The following is a 23,181-nucleotide window of genomic DNA, read 5'->3' as shown; positions in this document are numbered from 1 at the left end:
CCTTTGACTTGTGCAGAGTCTGCTAGGCTGAATGAGGGGGTGTTTTGTAGTTCTGTCTGCCAAAAACCTTCCTTTTATGTGCTTGGATAATTTCTCATAGCACAGAGACTCAGAAAACTTGAGAGGGCAAAGAATGAAGGTCCCTGGTTTCACACTTGTTTGCACCAGTGTTGACACAGCTCCCCACTGTGCTAGGGGTGCTAGGGAGGCTGTAGGGCTGTGTCCACTGTGTGAGAGGCATGCTCCCCACCAACTCAGCCCTCTGGCCTGCCCTGGAGGCCTCGAGAACATTTTCTTTACTTTTTCTGGCAGAAAGCCTTATGATTTCTGGTTTTGTCTTGGTGTTTGTCTTGTGAGGCTCACTGCATATACCCAGTGTCTTCTCCAGTGATACCACACCTCAAACTTGTTTTTATTTTATTTTATTTTATTTTATTTTATTTTATTTTATTTTATTTTATTTTATTTTATTTTATTTTATTTTTTTAAAAGATTTTATTTATTCATGAGAGAGACAGAGAGAGACAGGCAGAGACACAGAGGGAGAAGCAGGCTCTATGCAGGGAGCTTGATGTGGGACTCAATCCTGGGACTCCAGGACCACACCCTGGGCCAAAGGCAGGCGCTAAACTACTGAGCTACCCAGGGATCCCCTTGTTTTGTTTTTAAAACATACATAGTGTGTCTTCCTTTTTGTAATGAAAACTGTATGTTTGGGGAGCCTGGCTGGCTCAGTCATTGGAACACGCAACTTGATCTCAGGGTTGTAAGTTCAAGCCTCATGTTGTATATAGAGCTTAACATTAAAAAAAGGAAAAAAAAAAGAAAAATTGCGTTTGAAGAAACATTTTTCTTTTCTTTCTTTCTTTTTTTTTTTTTTTTTTTTTTTTTTACCTTAGAGCACATGCAAGTAGTGGGAAGGGGCAGAGGGAGGGGGAGGGAGAGAATCTCAAGCTGACTCCATGCCCAGCACAGAACCTAACTCAGGGCTGGATCCCAGGATCATGACCTGAGCTGAAACCAGGTGCTCAACCATTGAGGCCACCCAGGCACCCTGTAAACAAGTTTCTGATATGGATAGTGTGCAGCAGTGAGCTCCTTGTAGAGTCCTGGCGCCTCTGTCTGCCCTTTTCACAGAGAAGCCATGTCCAGTTGTGTGTGTGTCCTGTTATCCCCCAGATGCTGCCCTGGGAACAAAGACGGAAGCCATCTGTGTAGAACCCCTGGGACTGCTTGCAGCTGCGCTAAGAGAGCTCAGAACCACGATGACAGACCCCACCCAGTATGATGGTGAGGACGTTGCTGTGGGCAGGGCTATAGGCAATGGATGTTCGTGGGCTGAGCCAGCTGTGGCCAGAGCTCAGTGGCAGAGTGTGGTAGTTAAGCCTGACCACAGCCATCTGCTTCTGCCGAGCCAGCCCTACATGTGGGGGGGAGGTGGACGTCAAGGATGCGCATTGGGCTTTCCTGTCCGCCGCCATCACCTGTATTTTCCTGTTCATCTAAACGCGTTTCTCCATTTGTAGTTTTTTCTGCTCAGATGGCGGTGGTTTCTGAGCGACTCAGCTCTGCCCTGGGCCTGGGCGAGGAGGATGGCAGCTTTGAGGAATCACAGGTTCAGGTCAATATCTTCTCTCCAGAATTGGAGCCGCAGGACCAACAGGTAAGTGCAGGATGCAGACAATCCTCTTTTCCAGCCCCGGGTCTTGCCAGGTGAACTGTGTATGTGGAGACACCCTTGTGCTGGGCCTGCTTGGCCCCAGCCTATTTGTGGACAAACTCTTTAAATTTCTAAAGAACATGCAGCAGAGGCCATTTGCAGCACCAAAGCCTCAAACGATTTCTTCTTTGGTCCTATAGACGAGGTGTGGTGGTGCTGTTGTCCAATAAGTTTGATGGCTGGGACTGTGGGACACTTGGCCTGAGGTCTTGCAGGATTTGGGACTGGGGTTCTGTGCCAGTCAGTGTGGTGGTTTCTTCCACAGATACACTCCTGCTTTGCTGTGTCCGTGGTGTAAACAGGCTCACGCATGTTGCTCTGTGCCCTCTGACCATCTGTCTCTTGTCAGGTCGCGGATCTCCTGTTGACATCTTTTTGTCAGAACCTGATTGCAGCCAATGGCTTCACCCCTCCAGACAGGTAGAGGCCTGGGGTTTCGACTGGGTGGTGTGGAGCTGTGCTTGGGCAGCCTGGGTGCTCTGCACAGGTCTCCCTCATGGACTGGGGCTTCTCCCTGTTCTGCATGATGAGGGGCATGGCCACCCATCCTAGTCCAGCTCTGACCCCAGGCCCTGGGTCCTGCCTTCTGACTTGTGTCCTGGTTGGGGGTCCCAGGTAGCGAGGGGCAGTGCTGATGTTTATCAGGTGGACACCTGGCAGACGTCAGGCATCAGTTCAGGAGACCCTGCTGTTTAGGGAACAGCCCGGTTCCCAAGGCCTCCCCTGTGCCTCCTGCTCATTCCCCACGGGAAGGCTGGGCAGGGCCAGGGCTGGTCAGACTGCTGGTCTTGGTGGCTCCCCCTGCAGGCAGGGCCCCTGGGCTGCTCACTTCGTGACAAGCCTGTGTGGACGCCGGCTTCTACCCATTGTGCTTACCAGGCTTTGCCAGCTGCTCCGTCACCAGGTAGGGCTGCTGCCTCCATCCAGCTGGGAAGTGGGCTTTGCCCTCCTCCCTGTACGATTATTGTTTCCCGTTTTAGGGCCCAGGCCTGAGTGCCTCCCACGTACTGGGCCTTGCTGCCCTGGTCATCCACCTGGGCGAGTGCAGGCCTGCAGTCCCTGAGGTGCACGTGGCTTCTCCCGCCCCCGTGAAGAGCCTCCCCCTTCCAGAGTTCTTGAGTAGCCTCCTGACGCTTAGGACCGCAGAAGCCTCACTCTTCTGTCTCAAGTGAGCTGTTCCTCCCGTCCCTCCGCAGTGCCTCTCCACTCCACAGAAGTAACATTCTGATCACGTAACATTGGCAAAAACACACTCCACAGATAATCACTCTTTAATATTTGGCATATGTCTTTCCAGAGTCTTAAGTTGTATTTGTGTGTGTGTGTGTGTGTATGTGTTTCTTTGTTTACATAAATGAGATCCTATTACCCTAAAACCTGCTTTCTAAGACGTTAACAGACCATAGGCCTCCTTCCATGCTGTTGGGCCATCTTCAGGGGTTGTGGTGAGCGTTATTGGTTTTGTCTCGGGAGCTCCTGGCATTTGGTCGGATCCGTGCCCCTGGTGAGGCTGCTGGGTTTCTAGGGGGTGAGTTCCTGCCCATGGAGCTGCACTGTCCAAAGAAACTCATCTGAAGGGGTTTTGAGACCCTTCATCCTATAAGTTTGTGCCAATATACACCCCCACAGTTCTCTATCCACCACTGTGGGCCAGACCCACCTGGGGGGAGCCCCAGTGCTGCCCTTCTGTGTGGGGGCAGCTGGGAAGTTGATAGCATGGCACATGGGGGTGGTCGGTGCTGGGAGAGAGGTGGGCTGGTGAGGGCAAGAGCAGCTGTGCATCCCAGGGTGGGCAGGGCCCTGGGAGTCTAGATTTACGCAGTCCCAGGGTGAGTAGATGGAGGGTCAGGCTAGAAGCCAGGAAGCTCCAGTGAGAATTGTTTGCTGGGCCTGGGATTGCGGTTTGTGAGCAACTCACAGAAAGCTTAAGGGGAGGTAACGAGTGGGCAGACACAAGCACCAGGGTGCTTGCCGTGGTCCACTTGTGCCCCCCACAGTGGGAGGCAGAGTGGCCCAGCCTGGGAGCTTTTGTCAACATCAGTAGTCACCACTGGCATCCAGTCCTGAAGGTGGGTCCCATTTCCTTCCTCACACTTTCCTGACGCTCCTGGGCCCTAGGTACAGCCTCTTCCCATTGGGGTGTTCTTGGTGGGCAGAGGCTCCTCCCGAGGCGGAGTTTGAAATTGGGGCTGCTTCTGTCCTGTTCTGGACTTCTTTCAAGAAGGAACAGGGAATGATTTGCTAAGACTTGAGTGAGTGGAAACCCTCTCAGATGATGCATCAGTAATGCTCCAGTCACATCTAACTTAATTCCTTGTGTTCTGGCTGTGACTGCTCTTCATATGCGGTGAAAGTAAGCCCTCACTTGCACAGTCTGTCCATTGGTGTGTTTTCTGTGTCTGTGTTGTGAATGTGGACAGAGCTCAGACTCACACATGTGACACATGGGCCAGTTCCTGGGGGGCCAGGAGACCAACCCTCAGACCCTCTGGTTTAGGATGCAGTCCTTTTGTGAAATTCATACTTGTTTTTATTTCATCCCGTATTTTGCATGGATCACATTTCTACATTGTTTTTGCTTCCTACTTTCAGATTTTGTACAGCAGCAATTTCTTACTCCTTATGTAAGTCTTCTTCCCAGTCAAAAGATATTTTGTGCAGCTGCTTATCTCCAGCCCTCATGAAAAAGGTAGGTCTGTCCAGTTCCTTGTCTACATTCTGCGAGTCTCCAGTTTCAGACAGGCTTCCCACTGAAGCTCCAGCCTTCTGCTCTCTCCTCACTTGTGTCTGTGGACAGCTGTGCTCTGTTTATCACACTGTGTCTTGGGAGCCACCTTAGCTGTCTGCTTGGGCTGAACATGCCTTTCCTTCTGTTCCCAGAGTTAGGATGAAGGGGTGTAAAATAACAAAAACTACAAATGTCCCTCCTTTTCAAAAAATAAAAAAATAAAAGTAGGTGTATTAGAAGATAAATATTCATGGAAAATATATTTCTATTTAAAGAATCATTCTGAATTTTCTTGAAAGACTCCCCTCATCACCAGAGAAATTTATTTTTTTATTTTTATTTTTTCTTAAAGATTTTATTTATTTACTTGTGAGAGACACACAGAGAGGCAGAGACACAGGCAGAGGGAGGAGAAACAGGCTCCATGCAGGGAGCCCGATGCAGGACTTAATCGCGGGACTCTGGGATCATGCCCTGAGCCAAAGGCAGATGCTCAACCACTGAGCCACCCAGGCGTCCCATCAACAGTGAAATTTAAAGATTTTATTTAATTGAGAGAGAGAGAGAGAAAGAGAGCATGAGTGGGGGGAGGGGCAGAGGGAGAGTCTTAAAGCAGATTCTTATTCTTTTTTTTAAGATTTTATTTATTTATTCATGAGAGACACAGAGAGGCAGAGACATAAGCAGAGAGAGAAGCAGGCTCCATGCAGGGAGCCCAATATGGGACTTGATCCCGGGACTCCAGCATCACGCCCTGGGCCGAAGGCAGACACTCAACCGCTGAGCCACCCAGGTGCCCCTTAAAGCAGATCTGAACTGAGCATGGAGCCCGAAGTGGGTCTGGATATGACAACCCTGAGATCGTGACCTGAGCCAAAATTTAGAGTTGGATATTTAACTCACAACTACCTAGGCACCCTAAGACCAGAGAAGTTTAAAGATGTGTGTCAGAAGCCTTCAGTGGCAAAAGTGAAGTTGAAGTTAGAAAGGAAACCAGTGTTATTCCTTTGGTGGAGTTTTAAGGGACATCTTGTGAAGTTCAAATGCAGATCTCATTCCAGGCTCCACGTTAGAATCCACAGAAGTCCTGGCTGTGCCCATGGGATAAGTGGGTTTTGGGCATACCTGTGCTCTCATCATAGGTGTTGAGGAACTTATCCCAGGTGCCAACATTATGAAGCATGGAACAGAGATGAGAGGTGGTCCACATGGGGACGCCTTCGGTCCCCCCTTGCCTGATTCTGAAGGGTGTCCCAGTGCCCTCTTCAGGCCCCTTCAAGCAGTGCGTGGCTCAGTAAACATGGGGGAAAGTCTCAGCTCCCAGTGGCAACAGGATTTTGCTTACCCAGTTGGCATCGTTTTTTCTTTTTACTGGAAACACTGATGCCAGCAATTCCATTGACTGCTGGAGGACTGTATGTGGCCACACTGTCCCATGGAGGGCAGGTCAGAACTGGCAATTCTACCTCCCAGTGTTGAGTCCCCTGGCACAGTTAGATGGCCCCTGAGATTTCCAGCCAGGGCTGGTCACAGAAATGCCTTCTGTGACTGAATGCTGGGTGCCCATAGGGTCTGCAGGCTGCCCTGCCATACACAGCCAGTTTATTGTCTCTTCAGTTTCAGTTCATTTTATTCAGACTGCTGTCAGAAGCCCGAGGACCCCTGTCTCAGGAGGACACAGCCGGCCCTCCCTGGAAGCTCTTGTGCCTGCCCTCTGCAGACTGGCAGAGAGCCGCCCTCTGTCTGTGGAAACAGAGAACTTTCCAGGAACTGTTGCAGGAGAAAGAATTTCACGTAGGTCCAACTGCCCCTTATCCCTCGCCTGGTCCTAACTCATAGGGATTTGTAGGTAGACATGGGGTTTCCTGAGGACATGTTGGGCAGGCAGGTGGGCCTGACTGGATGATGCTGGACCAGTACGGCAGCACAGAAGTGGCTCTGATTGAAATCATTACTGGGATCACTGCAGATTCATGCATAGTTGTAAGAAGTAAGATGGAAGGATTGTTCCTACTCGGCCCAGTTTCCCCCAGCACTAACATTTTGTGGGAGATTTTAAGGGTAAATAAAAGCATATTTTAACATATCTGCCAGGCTCCAGTGTGGGGTTGGGCTTTTCTGAGCATAGTCTCTGGGAGCCTTGGCCTGCTCCAGCCAAACATGCCTCCGTTACCACTCTGCTACTTTTTCATAACTTTTCATTTATTCCTTGAATGTTTGCTTATTTTTTTTTGTCTTTAAAGAAAAAACATTCTCAATTGTTTTATTATATATTCAGTTCTTTTATTAATCAGTTATACCAGAGTAGGTGTGACAGTCTTTAACATAACAAGTAATGCTATAGGGAACTTGCTGACCCTTGCAGCCTAGGTGTCTCAGAGGGCTGCTGTCCCTCTGTCTTTGGGAAATCACGGACATGTTTCTCTTGCTTATACATGGGTGTGTTCCTGACCAAAGAACTGCTCCATAGTGCCTGGCTTTGGTCTTTACAAATAGGGTACATGCTGCACACTTCTTTCTGTGATGTGCTTTTTTACAGACAGTGGGAGGTTTTGAGAACTCCATGTTGATGAGTGAAATTGTTCCAACAATTTTATTTTATTTATTTTTAAAAAGTATTTTATTTATTTATTCGAGAGAGAGAGAGAGAGGCAGAGACACAGGCAGAGGAAGAAGCAGGCTCCATGCCGGGAGCCCCACGTGGGACTCGATCCCGGGACTCCGGGATCACGCCCAGGGCCAAAGGCAGGCGCCAAACCACTGAGCCACTCAGGGATCCCCGTTCCAACAACTTAAAAATAAGAAATATGCTATCCTGAATATTTGAAGCTTGTTATTAAATCAAGTGTATTTTTCAGTTACTTTGCCCAACTCAAGTGAACTAGAAAATTATGTGCTGTGGTATGGTTTGCAGATGCCGCAGGTTAATTTAGAACCTGGCCAAGTGCTGGAGGATTCAATTTATTTTTTATTTTTTATTCTTTATTTTTTAGAAGATTTTATTTATTTATTTATTCATGAGCGACACACAGGCAGAGGGAGAAGCAGGCTCCCTGCAGAGAGCCTGATGCAGGACTTCATCCCAGGACCCCAGGATCATGCCCTGAGCCAGAGGCAGATGCTCAACTGTGAGCCATCCAGGTGTTCCTGGAGGATTCAATTTAAAAATACCCATTTGAACAGTTTTTGTTAGCTTCGTTCAGGGTTGTGTTAAAGCAATATCCAAATTCTTTGTCAGGCTTGGTGCCAGCCAGTCTGATAACAGGAAGCGGCATGAGAATAGAGAGCAGTATAGACACACCTGCCTTGCTATGTGGCTCTCGGCTGTCATGTCTGACAGCAGCAGAACAGACAGCAGTTACCAAGCTGACCTGTGATTTCTGTGTCCCATCCTCACCATGGTGTTCATTTGGTCCTTTTCTCTCAGTTAACTTACAGAGACTGGTTACAGCTGGAACTAGAAATTCAACCTGAGTTTGATTCTCTTTCAGATATGGAAAGGTAAGTGTTGAAAGGATCTGCCTTGGGGCGCCTGGGTGGCTCCGTGGGTTGAGCATCTGACTCTTGATTGTGATCACAGCTTAGGTTGTGATCTCAGGGTCATGGGACTGCGCCCTGTCAAGCTCTGCGCTCAGTGTGGAGTCTACCTCTCCCTCTTGTCTCCTACTCTCCCTACCCCCTGTGCTCACGTTCTCTCTCTCTCAAATAGATAAAATCTTAAAATAGTGGTGTGTGTGTGTGTGTGTGTGTGTGGCGGGGGCGGGGGGCCGGATCTGCCCTTCGAAATGCTATAAGGTTTTCTACATTGTCTTAAAGTCTGAGTCTTACATTCTCCGTGTTCAGTTTAACGTACAACTTATGAGCAGTTTCATTCTTTTATTCCTTAATTCAAGAAACATTGAGTTTCTACTGTTTGTCAGGCACTTCTAGAATGTTCTTGAAACTGGAGGTGCATTGTGACGAAACAGTTTGCCTGCCTTTTTGGCACCTTTGTGTACATAGAAGCTCAGTGCGGTGCACCTCTGCCTTGACACCCTGGGCCCTGTTGCCAAGCAGCTGTACACAAGTATGCACCTGAGTGGGCCTGAGGACAAACAGGTAGATAGTTAAAATGGGTTAGAGATAGGGATGAACACTCAGGACCCCTGACAGGGCTGTGAGAACCGGTCCCAGGGTGGGGATTGCAGGAACAGCAAATGTGCATCCCCTGGGTGGGAGAAGAGCAGGGAAGGCCAAGTGTGGTAAGGGGCTGCCGCGGGGTCCTGCTGGGGGAGCTTGAGAGGGTTCCCAGCTGGTGTGGCTGGCCTGCTTCCCTCTTGTGCATGGGAAGAGCACAGTGGCCAGCTGGGCAGGCAGAGGGCTGGCAAGTGGTAAATCAAAGTCTGAGCCCCTGTGGGTCCTGCCACCAACTGTTCAGACCATCAGGAGGTGGGATGTGCTGTTCTGGGCGTAAGAGTGGGGTGTTGACAGGCCCCTGGGCGTGGTGGTGCGGAGGTCAGGGAGGGAATGTGCTGTAGATAGAAGGGAGCTGATGTGGCACAGGAGCCCCAGGGGGTAGCCAAGGGCAGGAGTCAGCGTGAGTTGCCCTGAGCCACTGTCCCTGTGTGGCCAGAGATGCGTCTCACATGTGTGGGATGCTATCTCGTGGTGTCAGGTTGTAGAAGGAGCCAGTAGAAATAAAAAACACTGCTTTTCCAAGATGGAGATTTGCCTCCTCCTCGGGTCTGTGCCAGCATGAGTGCTTTCTGCAAGGGTTTGCGTGCCCTGGGGTCTCCCCTATCTTCCCTTCTCCTCCTGTTCTATTTTCAGTAGGAAAAGAAGGAATTCATTTCTAGTATGAGGATCCATAAGAAGCATTTCTTACCCCCAGCTCACTGTATGTTGAATTGTGCTTAGACCTTTTCTTTTCTAATTGCACAAGTCACAGTCCAATGCGTTGCGTACAAGTATAGACGGTGTGGGTGGAGCATCAGCCCTTTATCACCTGTTCCTTGCCCACTCCTGGGTATATGGAACATCTTCCTTGGGCTTGGCTCCTTCTGTCAGTGGTTCTCTGGCTGAGGCTTTCACTTAGTACATCATCAGGATCTTCTGGACATTTTTGCTGGTGGACCTTGGGATAATGACCCAGGGAGGTGGCCCCTGAGGGGGCCTGGATTGTGGTAGAGGGCCTTCCTATACCTCCAAACCCTCAGATCTAACCCCCTGCCATTGTTGTGCTCCTGGCTCTGGGCTCATTTTTGTCCACAGGAAGCACTGGTTTGCAGGTCTTCTCAGCACATGTCCTGGTATTTGCTGTTGCAGGTGGGACTTCCACCAGTGGGCAATCCATGAGCACTTCCTCCTCAAGCCCTCCGAGGCTGGGGGCTGCGATGGGGACATGCAGACAGCGTGCACAGTTCTTGTCGACGTGCTGATAGACTTCTGCCAAAGGTTAGGAATGCTGATGCCGGAAAGCATCATACTTTTAATTTTGTTAGTTCTCAGAAAGTTTTTATCTCTGTCTACTTTGTGTTATACAAAACACAATTAAACATATCCTGATAGCAAGTCTGAGTCTATTCGAAGTAAAGGTAAGCTTCTCGGATGTGTTTTCTTTGTGTATAGATTTGGCAGTGCCAGTCTTTCTGCTTTGTCACCTGGCATCAGGGTGGGAACAAGTGGGCTGGCAGGTGGCAGGCATTGAGCGTGCCTGAAACACGGATGTGGGCCGGCTGCCATGGAGGCAGAGTTCCCTGTGTTTGTGTTCCTGCTGAGCAAGTCTGTATTAGTGTCCTTGTCTTCATGATTGTTGTGTCAAGATGGTGAATAAAATCCATTCCATTTTCCACATTTTAGGTAATATATTAAATCATAGAAAACAAATCTTGTTACCCCCTAAGAAACATAGCCTGTGCAAGTGGTTACTGAAGACAGTGCAGGACAGGTGCCTTTATGTTTCCCACTGTCCCTCCGTTCTCCACAAGGATCTGTAAACACCGCCTAGTTTGCAAAACTCTTAGAAGTCACATTACATTGCAGTACAACTAGTAGCACTGGGCTTTTTACTTGCAGCGCTTAGTGGCTGGGAGCAACACATACAGTACCAGTCAAGCTGAAGTTGGGGCTGGTCCTCTTGTCCTTTGTTTTTCTCTTGGGAGGGAGAAATGAGTATGTGTGCTGCATTCCTTCCATTCCCCTCCAACCCTGGTAACCCTGAATCTACTTTCTGTGGAGTTGTCAATCCTAGACATTTCATATAAATGGAATTAGACAAACATGTGGTGGTCCATTATATCAGGCTCACTCAGGATAACGTTTTCAAGGTTAGTCTACCTTGTAGCATATATCAGAACTTCATTCTTTGTATTACTGAATAGTATTCCATTGAAGGATGGAGCACATTGTGTTTATTAACTGATGGACATTTGGGTTTTCACTTATTAATTATGAATAATTCTGCTACAAACATTTGTGGGTTTTAAGGATTTTGTTTATTTGAGACCAAGAACATGAGTGGGGGGGCAGAGGGAGAGGGAGAAGCAGACTCCCCGCTGAGGAAGGAGCCTGACATGGGGTTCAATCCTAGGACCCCAGGATTATGACCTGAGCCAAAGGCAGACGCTTAACCATCTGAGCCACCCAGGTGCCCCTGCTATAAACATTTGTGTATAGACTTTTCCGTAGTCCCGTGTTTTCATTTTTGGGGGGCATATACCTAATCATGGGATTGCTGTGTCATAACTTTTTTTAGGGATTACCAGGCTGTTTTCCAAAACTGAGCCATTTTACATTCTCATCAGCAGTATCAGAGGGTTCCAATTTTTCCACATTATCACAAATATATTTATTGTTTTCTTTTGATAATACCCATCCTAATGGATATGCCGTGGTATAATTCATTATGGTTTTTTTATTTTTTTTCCATTATGGTTTTGATTTGTTTTTCTCTGCTGGCTAATGATGTTGAGCATCTTTTCAATTGCTTGTTGACAATTTGTGTTATCTTCTTCGAGAACTGTCACATCTTTTGCCCATTTTATAATTGGGTTCTTTTATTGATTTTTAAGAATTCTTTATGTATTCTGGATCCCAGATCTTTTTTTTTTATCAGCATAGAAATTTATTTTAATTCAAAATAATATGGTTATATTTAGAATAACATAATAATTATCTAAAGCAAATATCATCATTGGCTCTGAAACAGTTCTAAAGATGTCATTCTTTTGAAGTCAAAAAATATGTAGTAAGAATGTATAAGGAAGCAAAAATATAAAAAACAAGTTTGCTGAGTATTGGGAGTTGTAACAAGGACACACTAAGATAATGTAACAGAGTCCAAATTATAATACATGCAGCAAAGAGTTCTCTGGCTTTATCAACTTCCTGGAAAATCAGTAACCTCAGTACTGCAAGAATACCACCACTTGGTTAACCGGACTGACTTCCTGAGGGACACAGGTAGTAATTCATTATACTTCCCCTTTTTCTACCTCTTTCCCCAACACCAATTTCTTTTCTTTCAGATAGGTTTCATCCTGCTAAAAAAATACTTGGCTTTATCTGTAAAGTGGAGTAAATAATATCCTGATTGAAGTATGCTACGATTTAGTTGAAGGTGCTCAGGGATCAAACTTCTGAAAAAGGTTAATCAGCTAGTTAGCAGAGACCATCAGTGGCTTACAGGAAAAAAAAAAATTCAGATAACACATGTTTGCTAAATAGATGAAAAGAATAAGCAGTTAAAAATGGGTGAAAAATCCTAGGGTTTACTGGGACCTAGACAATCAAAAGCAGACAGGTGACCTTTGATTAAACCCATTTACTTGTGGAGTGAGCTATACAGAGGCTCCAGAAAGTTTAGTTTCCAACAGTGTGCACGGCCAAAGGGCAAACTCAGAAGGTCTCTTCCTCTCGTAGAAACTGGAAGACTGACGAGAAGTCTTTCTTTGAGTAACCCTTTGCACACATCATCCTGTAGATCTGATGGGCTTGACTACCCAGAAGGATTGGGCTCTTCGTGCTGGTGGCAGAGTCTTGTGCTAACCCCAGATCCTTAGCCATGAGCGTTGCTCCAAACCCACCCTGATAGTTATTAGCTGATGGAACTCCATCCATCACCCCAGGTACGGGATTGTAAGTGTCACTGGACCAACACCGTCCTGAGCTCATATTTAGGATTTTCACCAACAGTTTTGGGTCAAGCCCTAACCTGATTCCAAGATTCATAGCTTCAGCAGTTCCAATCATACTAATGGCTAACAGCATGTTGCAGATCTTTGCAGCCTGCCCGGTCCCAACAGCTCCACAATACACCACATTGGAGCCCATGCACCCCAGCAACTCCTGGGCAGCAGCAAATTCATCTTCGGCTTCTCCCACCATAAATGTGAGGTTCCCAGACCGAGCAGCTCCCACACCACCAGAAACAGGGGCATCCATGAAAACTGCTCCCATTTTCTCGACTTCTTTGGCCAATTCTTTTGAAACTGCAGGATCAATAGTACTGGAGTCTATTAATAGTGAGCCTTTCTTCACTTTTTTTAGAATTCCATTTGCTCCAGAATAAGCTTCTATTGCATTGATACTGGTGGGCAACATTGTAATAATTCTGTCAGCTTTTTCAGCTACATCTGCTGGGGAAGACACTACCTGTTCACCTGCATCTTGAAACTCTTTACATACATCAAGGAACACATCATAAATAATGAGTGGATAGCCATGTTTCATGAGGTTTTTTGCCATTGGATTCCCCATGTTGCCCAGTCCAATGAATCCAACTGGAGTCTTGGAAGCCATTGACCTAGAACATACCGCTGCAAGGCTGGCCGCGGCCGGGCGCTGCCTGCGGCTCCAATACCGGAGGCCGGAGGCCGCTGCACAGAGCCGTAAGGAGGCTGCCATGCTGCCCCCGCTCCGCCTCCCCGCGGTGACCTCTGTGGCTCCCGGCTCACCCACTGACTGCGAGTGTGCGCCGCGGAGCGGGCGGGATGCACCGCGGCGTGGGGCCGCGCGCGCACACGCGCTCTGCAGCTCAGGGCGAGCTCCCACCGAGGAGGCGAGGCCCGGCGAGACCCGGGTCGTCAGTGCCCTCTGGATCCCAGATCTTTAACAGATAAGAGAAGGAAACATTTTCTTCCATTTTAGGAGTCATCTTTTCACTTCCTCCTTTGTTGGAGTCCTTTGATGCACAAAATGTTAAATTTTGATGAAGCTCAGTTCATCTATTTTTTTGTTTTAGCTCCATTTGATTTAATTTTTATGGAATAAGTTAAGGATCGACCTTCACTCTTTTGCATGTGGATATCCAGTTGTCCCAGCATGTTTTGTTGAAGACATGGTCCTTCCCCATTAAATGATCTTGGCACCTTTGCCAAAAATCAGTTAATCCTACCTGTGAAGATTTGTTGTTGGACTCTCTTCATTTTGGTGTACACATCTATTCTTATTGCCAATATCAATATTTTGATTACTGTAGATTTGTAGGAAGTTTTAAATTGGGAAATGAATCTTCTTCTCCCCCCCCTCCCCCCCACCCAAGATCATTTTGGGTATTCTGGGTCCTTTGCAATTCCATCTGAATTTCAAGGTCAATTTGTCAGTTTCAACATAACAGTTGGGAATCTGATAGTGATTGCATTGTATCTGTAGATAATTACAGGTAGTTTTTACCACTTTAACAATACCAAATCTTATATCCATGAACATGGGATATCTTTCCATTTATTTAGGTCTTCTATAATTTTTTCAACAGTGTTTTATAGTTTTCAGTGTACAAGTCTTGCACTTTCTTGGTTAAATTTATCCTTAGGTATTTTATTCTTTCTAACACCATTGTAAATGTAATTAATATCTTAATTCCATGCTTGGATTATTTGTTCATTGCTAGTATAGAGAAATACAACTGATCTTTGTATATTGATGGCATGTCCTGCTACTTTGTGAAATTGTTTGCTTTAATAGTTTTTAATTGTGGATTCTTTACGGTATTCTGTATACAGGATCATATCATCTGTGAATAGAAATGGTTTGACTTTTTCCTTTCCAATCTGGATACCTTTTATTTCTTTTTCTGGCTAAACTGGCTACTACTTCCAGTGGTATTGAATGGAAGTGGTGAAAGAGAAGAACTTTGTTTTATTTCTGATCTTAGGAGGGAAGCTTTCATCATTAAGTATGATGTAAGCTGCGGGTTTTTCATAGATGGCCTTTATCAGATTAAGGAAGTTCTTTCTACTCCAAATTTGTTGAGTGTTTTTATCATGAAAGGGTATTAGATTTTGTCTAATATCTGTTTATTGAGATGTTTACATGTTTTTTTTTTATTCTATTGATAGGTGTGTTGACTTTAGGGTTTTGAACCAACCTTGCATTCTTAGAATAAATCCCACTTGGTTGTGGTACATAATTGTTTATAGATGTCACTAGATTGGGGTTGCTACTGTATTGTTGTAGAAGGGTTTTTTGTTTGTTTGTTTTTTATTGATGACTGGGTGTCATTTGGTCCCCTGGGACCTCCTGGCTCTATGACAATACTCCACTCTGGAGCCAGGAGAAATAGGAACGCCCTGCACATCAGGAGATACTTAGGAGGCTTTTATTGTGTTTTTGTTTCAGTTTGAGGAGTTACAACTGCTTGGAGAATTCTGATTTGGTTCTCAGCTGCACAGGAAATCGGGATATTTTTTCCAGATTGCAGGTGAGTTAGAAGATATAAAACTCACTGTTTCATGGCATTTGTGTCATCTGCTATTAAGATATTTATTATTGAATATCTTAAGGCAGCTCAATAGAATGAAAAGTCACATCATACATATGATATACCAGACCCAGAGTGACAGTGTGTTCACCTCACCCGTGACTGTCCCCAAGATACAAAAGCTGTGGTGCCAGACCATCTCCAGGCTTAGGGACATTTAAAATTTGAAAGCAGAGGAAATTGAGAAGATACCAACTTTGGTAGTAAAATGGTTGCTATCCACAGCTTGCTGTGTTTTTGTAGCTCTTGGCTATTCTATGTGGATATTAGGCTCTGAGAAATAACGTAAATAGCCCTCTACTTGGCAAAGGAAGGCTAAGTTACTGTTCTTTCACAGGGTCACCTGGCACCTCCACAGGCTGGCGGGTTCTCTTCACCAAAGCAAGTGCATTTAAGAGGGTGTGGAAATGGGGCTGTCGTTTTGAGGTGAAAAGTGCAGTTTTCAGCCAGAGTGCCTCAGGTCTAGTCAGGGCCATAAAGGTCAGACCCTGAGAGCAGGCTCTGAGGTCATAGGGCAGACCACGGCTCCCTTAGGTTTCCGTGTCCACAGTGTGCCTTGGGAATCTACCTTTGGAAGCGTTACGTGAGGCCCCACGTTGACAGGATTGTGTGTGTGGATTTGACGCTTCCTGCTGGTGTTTCTGCTGATGTTCTGCAAGTGCTTGAATTGAGAGAATGTGGGGAGTGACAAGACCATGGAAGGTGTGGCCTGGGGCACTGGGGAAATTTTACCTACAAGTGAATAACACATCCCACTAGAGACTTCCCAGCCCCACAACCCCTCATCTTGACCTCTGGTCCTTCACATTCATCCTACCTGGCTATGGCAGGAAGAGCGAGTGGGGAGGGCAGACAGTGCAGCAGAGGTGATGTTGCAGTGCAGGCGTTTGGCTTGTTCTGCCTCTGCATTTACTGAGTGCCTGCTGTGTATATGCCTTACGTCTGAAATTCACCTGTGCGTGTTAGTAAAAGCAGATGATAAATGATAAACTATTAGCTTTGGGAAATCTGGTAAAGGTGTTCTTTGTCCTATTCTTACTCTCTTTTTGCAAATTTTCAGTGATTTCCAAGTTAAAAGGCTTGGCCCACTCATGCCCAGCTCTTGGGAAACCTTTCTCCCAAGCCAGTCAACCCCATTTCAGAGTCCTGATTGGGGCAGACAGTAAGCTCTGAGGACTTTCTGGCTTCACATCTGGGGATAAGCCCCTGGGACCAGCAATTAAAGTATGTGAATGTTTTGGTCTTGTTTTTTCCAGGAGATGGCTGCTGACCTGGAGCAGGGCCCAGTAGCACCCCAGAGGTGCTCTCCTTCTCAGGGGCACTTCCTTTTCAGAGTTTTCCGCAGACGGCTCCAGGCCCTGGCCAGCGGGTGGGATGTGGCTGCCCGCCTTCAGAGACAGCAGGAGCTGCTTGTGTACAGATGGTACCATGGCGCTGTGTGGAGTGTCTCTTTTGTCACGAGTTTTCTTTTCCATTGGTCATTTGTTTCTGGCCCCTACCCCCAGGCTGTGACTGCATCTTCTCCTTGGGGCTCCCATGGAGAGAGCAGGGTCTGAAGCTTTGGATTAATGCCTGCCTCTTCAGACCCTGGAGATTAATTGTTGAAAGATGTAGCCTAAAGAATTCATGTCGAAATAAGGAAAACCGTGTGTGGTTACAGTTACTCCTTATTTATGAGTGTGAGATCATGTAATCCCCTAGTTCTTGGGCATAGCTATGTTAGTCTATGGTGCACCCTTTTGCCTCCCTAGGTGTAACTCCCTAGGTGCATAGCTATGTTAGTCTGTGGTGCACCCTCCCTAGGTGCAACTTAAGAATGGCTCTTAGAGTTGATGCTGTGAATGCTGACAGGGGGCCCTGCAGGCATGAGTGCTCAGCACGCAGCCCCAGGCGGGGACTCTGGTTCCCAGAGTAAGCAGGGAGGGTTGTTACAGATCTGAGTCTGGGCTCTCTGGGAGTGAAGTTAGGCTGTGCCATCCACCACTGATGCGCTCCTCTTTGCAAGGATCCTCCTCGGTCTGCCCCCATCTATTCTCGTCGGCAGCCCCCAGAACAAACAGCCGGCCACCCCTGACTGCACTGAATTCTTCCACTTGGTCAACTCTGAGCTGGTAGGTGTGGGGCAGCAACCTCAGGACGCAGGGATGGGGTTGGTCTACCACTGAGGGCTGGCTCTTGAAAATTCACGGGTGCATCTGTGGTCACTTGGAGCCCACTGCTTCAGTGTGTGTGCAGACCAGCAGATTGCTGAGGGAAAGAACGGGCGTCCTGCTCCAGGAGCGAAGAGAGTGACCACCAGTGAGGTACAGAGATCAGCTGTAACTCCCTTCCTCCAAAGCTTCAGCCCCCCCCCCCTTTTTAAGATTTTATTTATTCATAAGAGGGACAGAGAGAGGCAGAAACACAGGCAGAGGGAGAAGCAGGCTCCATGCAGAGAGCCCGATGTGGGACTCGATCCCCAGACTGGGATCACACCCTGAGCCAAAGGCAGACGCTCAACCGCTGAGCCACCTAGGTGTCCCAAAGCTTCAGTCCTTTCCTGGAGCTTTCCCCAGTGTTCAGCCATCAAGATCCAAAAAGTATTTTAGACCAAGAATCTCCATTTCTTTGCAGTTTTGACATTTCAGGAACACAAAAGCCAGTGATGCTGAGAGGACAGCCATTCCCACCAGTCGGCCCTGCTTTCTTCCATTGTACACCCTGTTCAGTGTCAGGTGCTCCATGATCTTACCCAGAAAAATGAAAGCCTACATGCATCCAGTCAGGGTCACTGAGGTCACCAGGAATAAGCACAGCTTCTACATGCTTCACAACAGCTTCTACCCCTGAAGATGTTTTTCCAGTTCTAAAAAATGCACAAATATGACTAGAGGTGGAAGTAAGGTTCCATTCAGTCACACAGAGCTTTACAAGGTGACTCAGAAAGCAGAGAGGAGCTTTCAGTTCTCAGCAGAGGCCGTCTTCCTCAGAGTTCTCAGAAGGGGCTGTGCAGGCTGGCAGAATGGAGAACCCAGAGGTGGCGAGGCAAGTTGCCATCCCAGCAACAGTGCCATCAGGGAGTGCCGCCCATGCCTCCCAGCCTGTGGCAGGCTGGTGGGGGGTCTGTCTGGCTGCACAAAGGAACCACATCCGTGGTCAGCAGTGGTGCCATGAACATTGCGAAAGCCTCTCGGCACATGCTGCCCTCACCCCCACCCCCAGTCCCGTTGGCTCTTTTCTCACTGGTCTGTGCTGTTTTGCAGAGAAACTTCTGCTGCCATGGAAGTGCCCTGACCCACGACATCACTGTCCACTTCTTCAGGGTAATTTGTTGCCCTCTGCACCTCCCAGATGACCTGCTCAGTCCCCTTGGGCTTGACCCTCATACCCAGTGGTGCTTTGAAGCCGTGGTGCCTTTCAGGGACAGATATGCTGCTGAGCTTCTGGCATGTTCTCTCCTGCAGGGGCTCCTCAACACCTGTTCACAAAGCAGAGACCCCTCCCTGACAGCCAACCTGATCCTGACCACATGCCAGACTGAGTGCCCCATAGTTGTGACCTCTGCTCTGGTAGGTGTAGCTGCTTTCTCACGGCGCATCCGGGGCAGCATCCTGGTTCTTGTTGTTTAGGAGAAAATGAGGAACGGGGGCAGGGGGTCCACAGAATCCACCAGAAGGTAGGAAGACGGACTTCCCTAGCCTTGCCCGCTGGAAAGGAGTGTATCTCTGGGTCTACGTTGGCTGAAGATGCACTCAACTCAGGTTACGCCTGTTTCCTGACAGACAACTGTCAGGACTTGAGAAGTGAGGAGGCCCAGTCCCCTGCTGGCCTGATATACTCACATGGAGGGTGTGAGGTTACCATGGGTGCATTGCTGGCTTTTTTGGAAGTCCTGATAGCACACAGCTCTCCTAGTTGTGTTATATAGAATTCCAGCCCCAGCAGCAGTTGGACTTGAGCTGCTGTAGCCCCTGATCAGTTTGGCTTTACACTGAAGTCTGTGGTTCATTTGGGTGGAATTCACTGCAAAAGCTATTGTGTAAAACATCATGTCCTCTACAGAGGAGGATAGTACCTTGTGGGATTGCCCTGAACTGTAAAGCAAGTACTTGAGACGAACATGAGCAGAGCTGGTGGGGTTAGCCAGCCTCAGGCAGGTCTCCATTGGTCCCTCAGAGGTTCTGTATCTCGGCTGTCAGGACTGAAGACGGGTCCAAGTCTAGCCTCCCCTGACGTGCTCACTGGTGATCTTTCTCTCTGGAAGTTATGGTGGCCACGCCTGGAGCCTGAACTTCATACCCGGTGGAGGAGATGCTTCCAGGGCCCACTGCCCCAAGAGCTGCAGAGGCTGTGGGAGGCCCAGCTGTTTGGCAAGAGGTACGTGGGACAAGGGGAGGAAGCACAGATGTTCTGTAGGGCCTGCTCTAGGTTACCTCCATGAACCCCTGCGATGCAACACAGAAGCCTTAGGGGCAGGCTGAGCAAGATGCACGTGAAAGAGGAAGTCTCCACCCAGCTCTCCAGCCCACCTGCCCCTTGTCTCCTCTCAGGTCCACACAGGCCTGGCAGTGGCAGCATCATGGGGATGTGTCTGAGGGGCAGGTCCCAGCCTGCCCAGCTGGTGGTCTCTGGCATCTGCTGGATGAGTGGAGAGCCGTGTCCTTAGAGGTAGTCAGGAGGAGCTGGTCCCACCCCGCCTCCTCCTATCCCTGTGCAGGGTCCCGAGTGCTCAGAATCCCAGAAAATAAGGAAACCCAAAATACACTACATTCCACTAATTTTTGGCCCTGTTTTTAACGTGCTGGGGAAACTTTCTGAGCATCACTGCAGTCACAGCAGGGACTGAGTAGGAGGATTGTACCCAGAAGCCCAGGGGCTGAGTGGTGGATGGACACCAGGTGAAAGTCCTGTGTCCAACGACCAGGTGTCTGGGTCAGACCCTACCCCCTCCTCACATCCATAGCATGGAAGCATGTTAGGGAACCGAGAGACGACCCTAAACCGACAATGAAGCTGACACAGGTCGTATGTAGAGGTCCTATGTAGGTCCCTTTGCGAAGCCATGGGGAGCTGGGGACCTAGACTTTGCTTCTGCTGCCCCCTGAAGTTGGATAGGGCTGGCTTCCTGACAGCTTCAGGAGGAAGGACTGGGAGCTCCTATGCTGACCCCTCTCTCCTAGCTGCCTCTCCTCTGACTTGGCATCCCCGCCGCCTGGCCCAGCCTGGGTCTCTGCTGCTGCACTACACTTTGCCATCCAGCAAGCCGAGGAAACCAGAATCAAGAGCCAGCTGGAGAAGCTCAACTGCCAAAGCGAGGAGGCAAGAAATGAAATTCTTTCACTTTTTTTTTTTTTAAGATTTTATTTATTTATTCATGAGAGACGAGAGAGAGGCAGAGACATAGGCAGAGAGAGAAACAGGCTCCTCACAGGGAGCCTGATGCAGAACTCAATCCCAGAACCCCAGGATCATGACCTGAGCCAAAGACAGATGCTCAACCAGAGCCACCCAGGCATCCCTCACTTCTTTCTAGCAGGTTTGTTTTTAATCAGTGTTGAGATCAGCTGTGTTTCTTGAGGTGCGTCTAGTGAACCATGCTTTTCCAAGGACAGATAGGAAGTATGGCATTCTTGTGACTTTTTATTAGGAATTAAAACTTGCCAGGTTTATAGGTGGTGTATCATTTGACTCTCAAGTTTACTGGTAGAAGGAATACATGTTTAACCTTTTTTTTTTTTTACATGTTTAACTTTTGATTCTGCTTGTTTTTATCTTCCCCACAACCCAGGCTGGGGCTGTCAGCTGCCCCAGGGACCTTCTCTGTTCTCCCACAGCCTTATTTCCCTCACCGCTCCCTGAACTAAACCATTTGTAAACTAGAAAGTCAACCTGTCACTCCAGACATACATGCCTGCTTTAGGTTTTGGTAATTTCAATGGCTCCAAGCCTCTCAGGCCTGTGTGTGCTGAGGGGAAGTATCCAGAGAGACCCCAGCCAACCTGGGTGCGCTCCAGGGAAGGTGGGAGGAGGTGGACTCTGGCCTCAAATCAGCATGGGACCTGTGCATTTATCTCTTGGGATCTTAGACACCGTTCCGGACAAGAAGCCCAGGAGCAGGGCTGGGCCGGGCCGGGGATGGCTCGCACAGTTTTCCCTTGCAGCCCCTTTCAAACTGTGTTTAAGGCACATAGAAAATGACCCAGTCAGTAAGATATCCTCAAATTATCACTTGAAAATTTTCCTTCCTGAGAAGATCCACTTAGGGGTAAGATTTATGCCCTCTGCCTATAAATGTTCGGTCAAAGAACAATGTCGACATTCCTTACTTAGAATTACTCTTTGAGGGTACAGCCTAGCTGATTTTCATGTTGTAAATGTACTGATTTTATTTGCAGCTGCTGGTTGTCCTGTTTTTCTTTTCCTTAATGGGCCTGCTTTCATCACATCTCACCCCACATGTAAGACCCCATTGGGTAAGGCAGGGGCTCTGGGAGGAGGAAGGCCCTGAAACCTTTGGAAGGGCTTGTTGGGAGTCCTCTGCTTGCAGAAGCAAGAACCCCTGGGTCCCTGGCCTATTCCTCAGTCACAACTCAAGACTCAACAAAGTGAGCAGAGGCTCCCTTCTGGGCTGGAGGCCACACCCCTTCCCAGGGCAAGCCTGTCTACAGATAGTCAGCCTGTCTCTTCTGTGGGCCATAGGCTGTTGACTTCCTGAAGGCTGTGGACATCTGTGCTGAGATCCTGAGGTGCTTGGACAAGAGGAAGGTCTCCTGGCTGGTGCTCTTTCAGTTGACAGACACTGGTGAGAAGCCCCTGAGACTTGGTAGCAGGGGCTGGCCTGAGTAGGTCCTAGTTACCAGCAACATGGGTGACCCAGTAGAGGCAGGCTGTGGTCCCCACTTTTATTTAGTCCTCCTTCAGAAACTTTCAAGGGTTAAGTATTCACCCTTGGGCCTTAGTTCACTAACTCCTCTTTGGAAGTCTATCTTCACACCAAGTATGTAAACCACTAGGATAAATGCAGTACAAATTCCTTTAAATCACAGAAGAGTTGAGTGGAGTACAGGGGGGTCCCAGGGTGCCACTAGGCCGTCCTATGGGGATCTGCCTCCCTGCCTCTTCGCCCTGGCATGAGGACAACACTCGTCACAGGCAGGCACCTGAGGTCCCCTGAGCCCACCTCCTCCTTTGGTTGCAGATGGTGGTCTGGGGCAAGTCCTCCTCCGCCTGGCCCCAGATCCATACATCAGGCTGCTACCGTTTGCCTTCTACAGGTAAGTGCCCCTGCTCCTCTGGTCGGTGACTTAATACCATCTCTCTCTCTCAGTGAAGGAGTTCACACCCAGGCGGTTGTGTGGTCAGAGAAAGGGTGTCACTCCTTCCCCAATCCTGTGGGACCATTTTGAGTCTCCCTTCACATGGGAAAGATGCCTGTAACCTCGTTCCTCAGATGAGTAGCTGCTCTGTGCTGCCACTCACTTCTGTATGATCTTAAGAGACATGTGCTCTCTTCTCTTACCTTCAGCCTTCTCTCCTACTTTGATGAAGACGCCTTCATCAGGGAAGATGCCTTCCTGCGCGTTGCTGTCGACATGTACCTAAAGCTGATCTGTCTCTTCGTGACTGGGGAGACAAGTGCAGTCTCAGCTCTAGCTGGCAGGAGCCAGGAGCTCCAGGGCCAGGCAGGTGACACCACTCACATACCCATGCAGCCAACTCTCGTGGTACAGTGAGCAGGTGGGGGTGCATCATGACCCCTCACAGTATACCCCCTGACCTGTGGCTCTGCCTGTCTTCTCTCTAGGGTGACCCTGTAGGCTTGATAATAAAAGCTCGTCACTTTCTGCTGCAATCAATACCTAGGTGCCCAGAAAAGAGCTTTGCAAACATGGCAGAGGTAACACCCAGATCCTCAGTTGCATGTGTACTTTTAAGTCCAAATCACTGTTTAAACATTAAGAGTGCTGAAGACACTTGCATTGTGGCCACTCACCTGCAGGGCCATGGTTGCCAGCT

General features: G+C 48.3%; 2 protein-coding genes across 14 annotated transcripts in view; one reads left to right on the top strand and one right to left on the bottom strand.

Moving 5' to 3' along the window:
* The window catches only part of FANCA (FA complementation group A), a 61,970-nt gene that overhangs the window by 36,991 nt on the left and 1,798 nt on the right, over positions 1-23,181 (top strand). For 2 of the 13 annotated variants that reach the window (XM_072819624.1, XM_072819622.1), the window contains exons 22-42: positions 1,180-1,290; positions 1,527-1,663; positions 2,070-2,140; positions 2,528-2,624; positions 2,701-2,888; positions 4,313-4,409; positions 6,066-6,242; positions 7,876-7,949; positions 9,753-9,881; positions 15,045-15,126; positions 16,443-16,609; positions 17,192-17,297; positions 18,429-18,488; positions 18,630-18,734; positions 19,430-19,542; positions 20,346-20,484; positions 21,561-21,623; positions 21,865-21,967; positions 22,364-22,439; positions 22,691-22,847; positions 22,970-23,062. In XM_072819624.1, the coding sequence (XP_072675725.1) occupies positions 1,180-1,290; positions 1,527-1,663; positions 2,070-2,140; positions 2,528-2,624; positions 2,701-2,888; positions 4,313-4,409; positions 6,066-6,242; positions 7,876-7,949; positions 9,753-9,881; positions 15,045-15,126; positions 16,443-16,609; positions 17,192-17,297; positions 18,429-18,488; positions 18,630-18,734; positions 19,430-19,542; positions 20,346-20,484; positions 21,561-21,623; positions 21,865-21,967; positions 22,364-22,439; positions 22,691-22,847; positions 22,970-23,062 (2,345 nt within the window). Of the gene's footprint in view, positions 1-1,179; positions 1,291-1,526; positions 1,664-2,069; positions 2,141-2,527; positions 2,625-2,700; positions 2,889-4,312; positions 4,410-6,065; positions 6,243-7,875; positions 7,950-9,752; positions 9,882-11,785; positions 11,889-15,044; positions 15,127-15,523; positions 15,574-16,442; positions 16,610-17,191; positions 17,298-18,428; positions 18,489-18,629; positions 18,735-19,364; positions 19,543-20,345; positions 20,485-21,560; positions 21,624-21,864; positions 21,968-22,363; positions 22,440-22,690; positions 22,848-22,969; positions 23,063-23,181 lie in introns of those variants that run through there. The other 11 variants (XR_012027877.1, XM_072819631.1, XM_072819625.1 and 8 more) reach the window with 10 other exon arrangements.
* Positions 11,527-13,387, bottom strand: LOC140630086 (3-hydroxyisobutyrate dehydrogenase, mitochondrial-like). The gene has a single exon (XM_072819656.1). The coding sequence runs from the start codon at positions 13,329-13,331 to the stop codon at positions 12,324-12,326; it is 1,008 nt and encodes a 335-aa protein (XP_072675757.1). The 5' UTR covers positions 13,332-13,387; the 3' UTR covers positions 11,527-12,323.

The sequence above is a fragment of the Canis lupus genome, chromosome 3, assembly GCF_048164855.1.
Source record: "Canis lupus baileyi chromosome 3, mCanLup2.hap1, whole genome shotgun sequence".
Lineage (NCBI taxonomy): Eukaryota > Metazoa > Chordata > Mammalia > Carnivora > Canidae > Canis > Canis lupus.
This window is presented reverse-complemented; position numbering and strand designations above follow the sequence as displayed.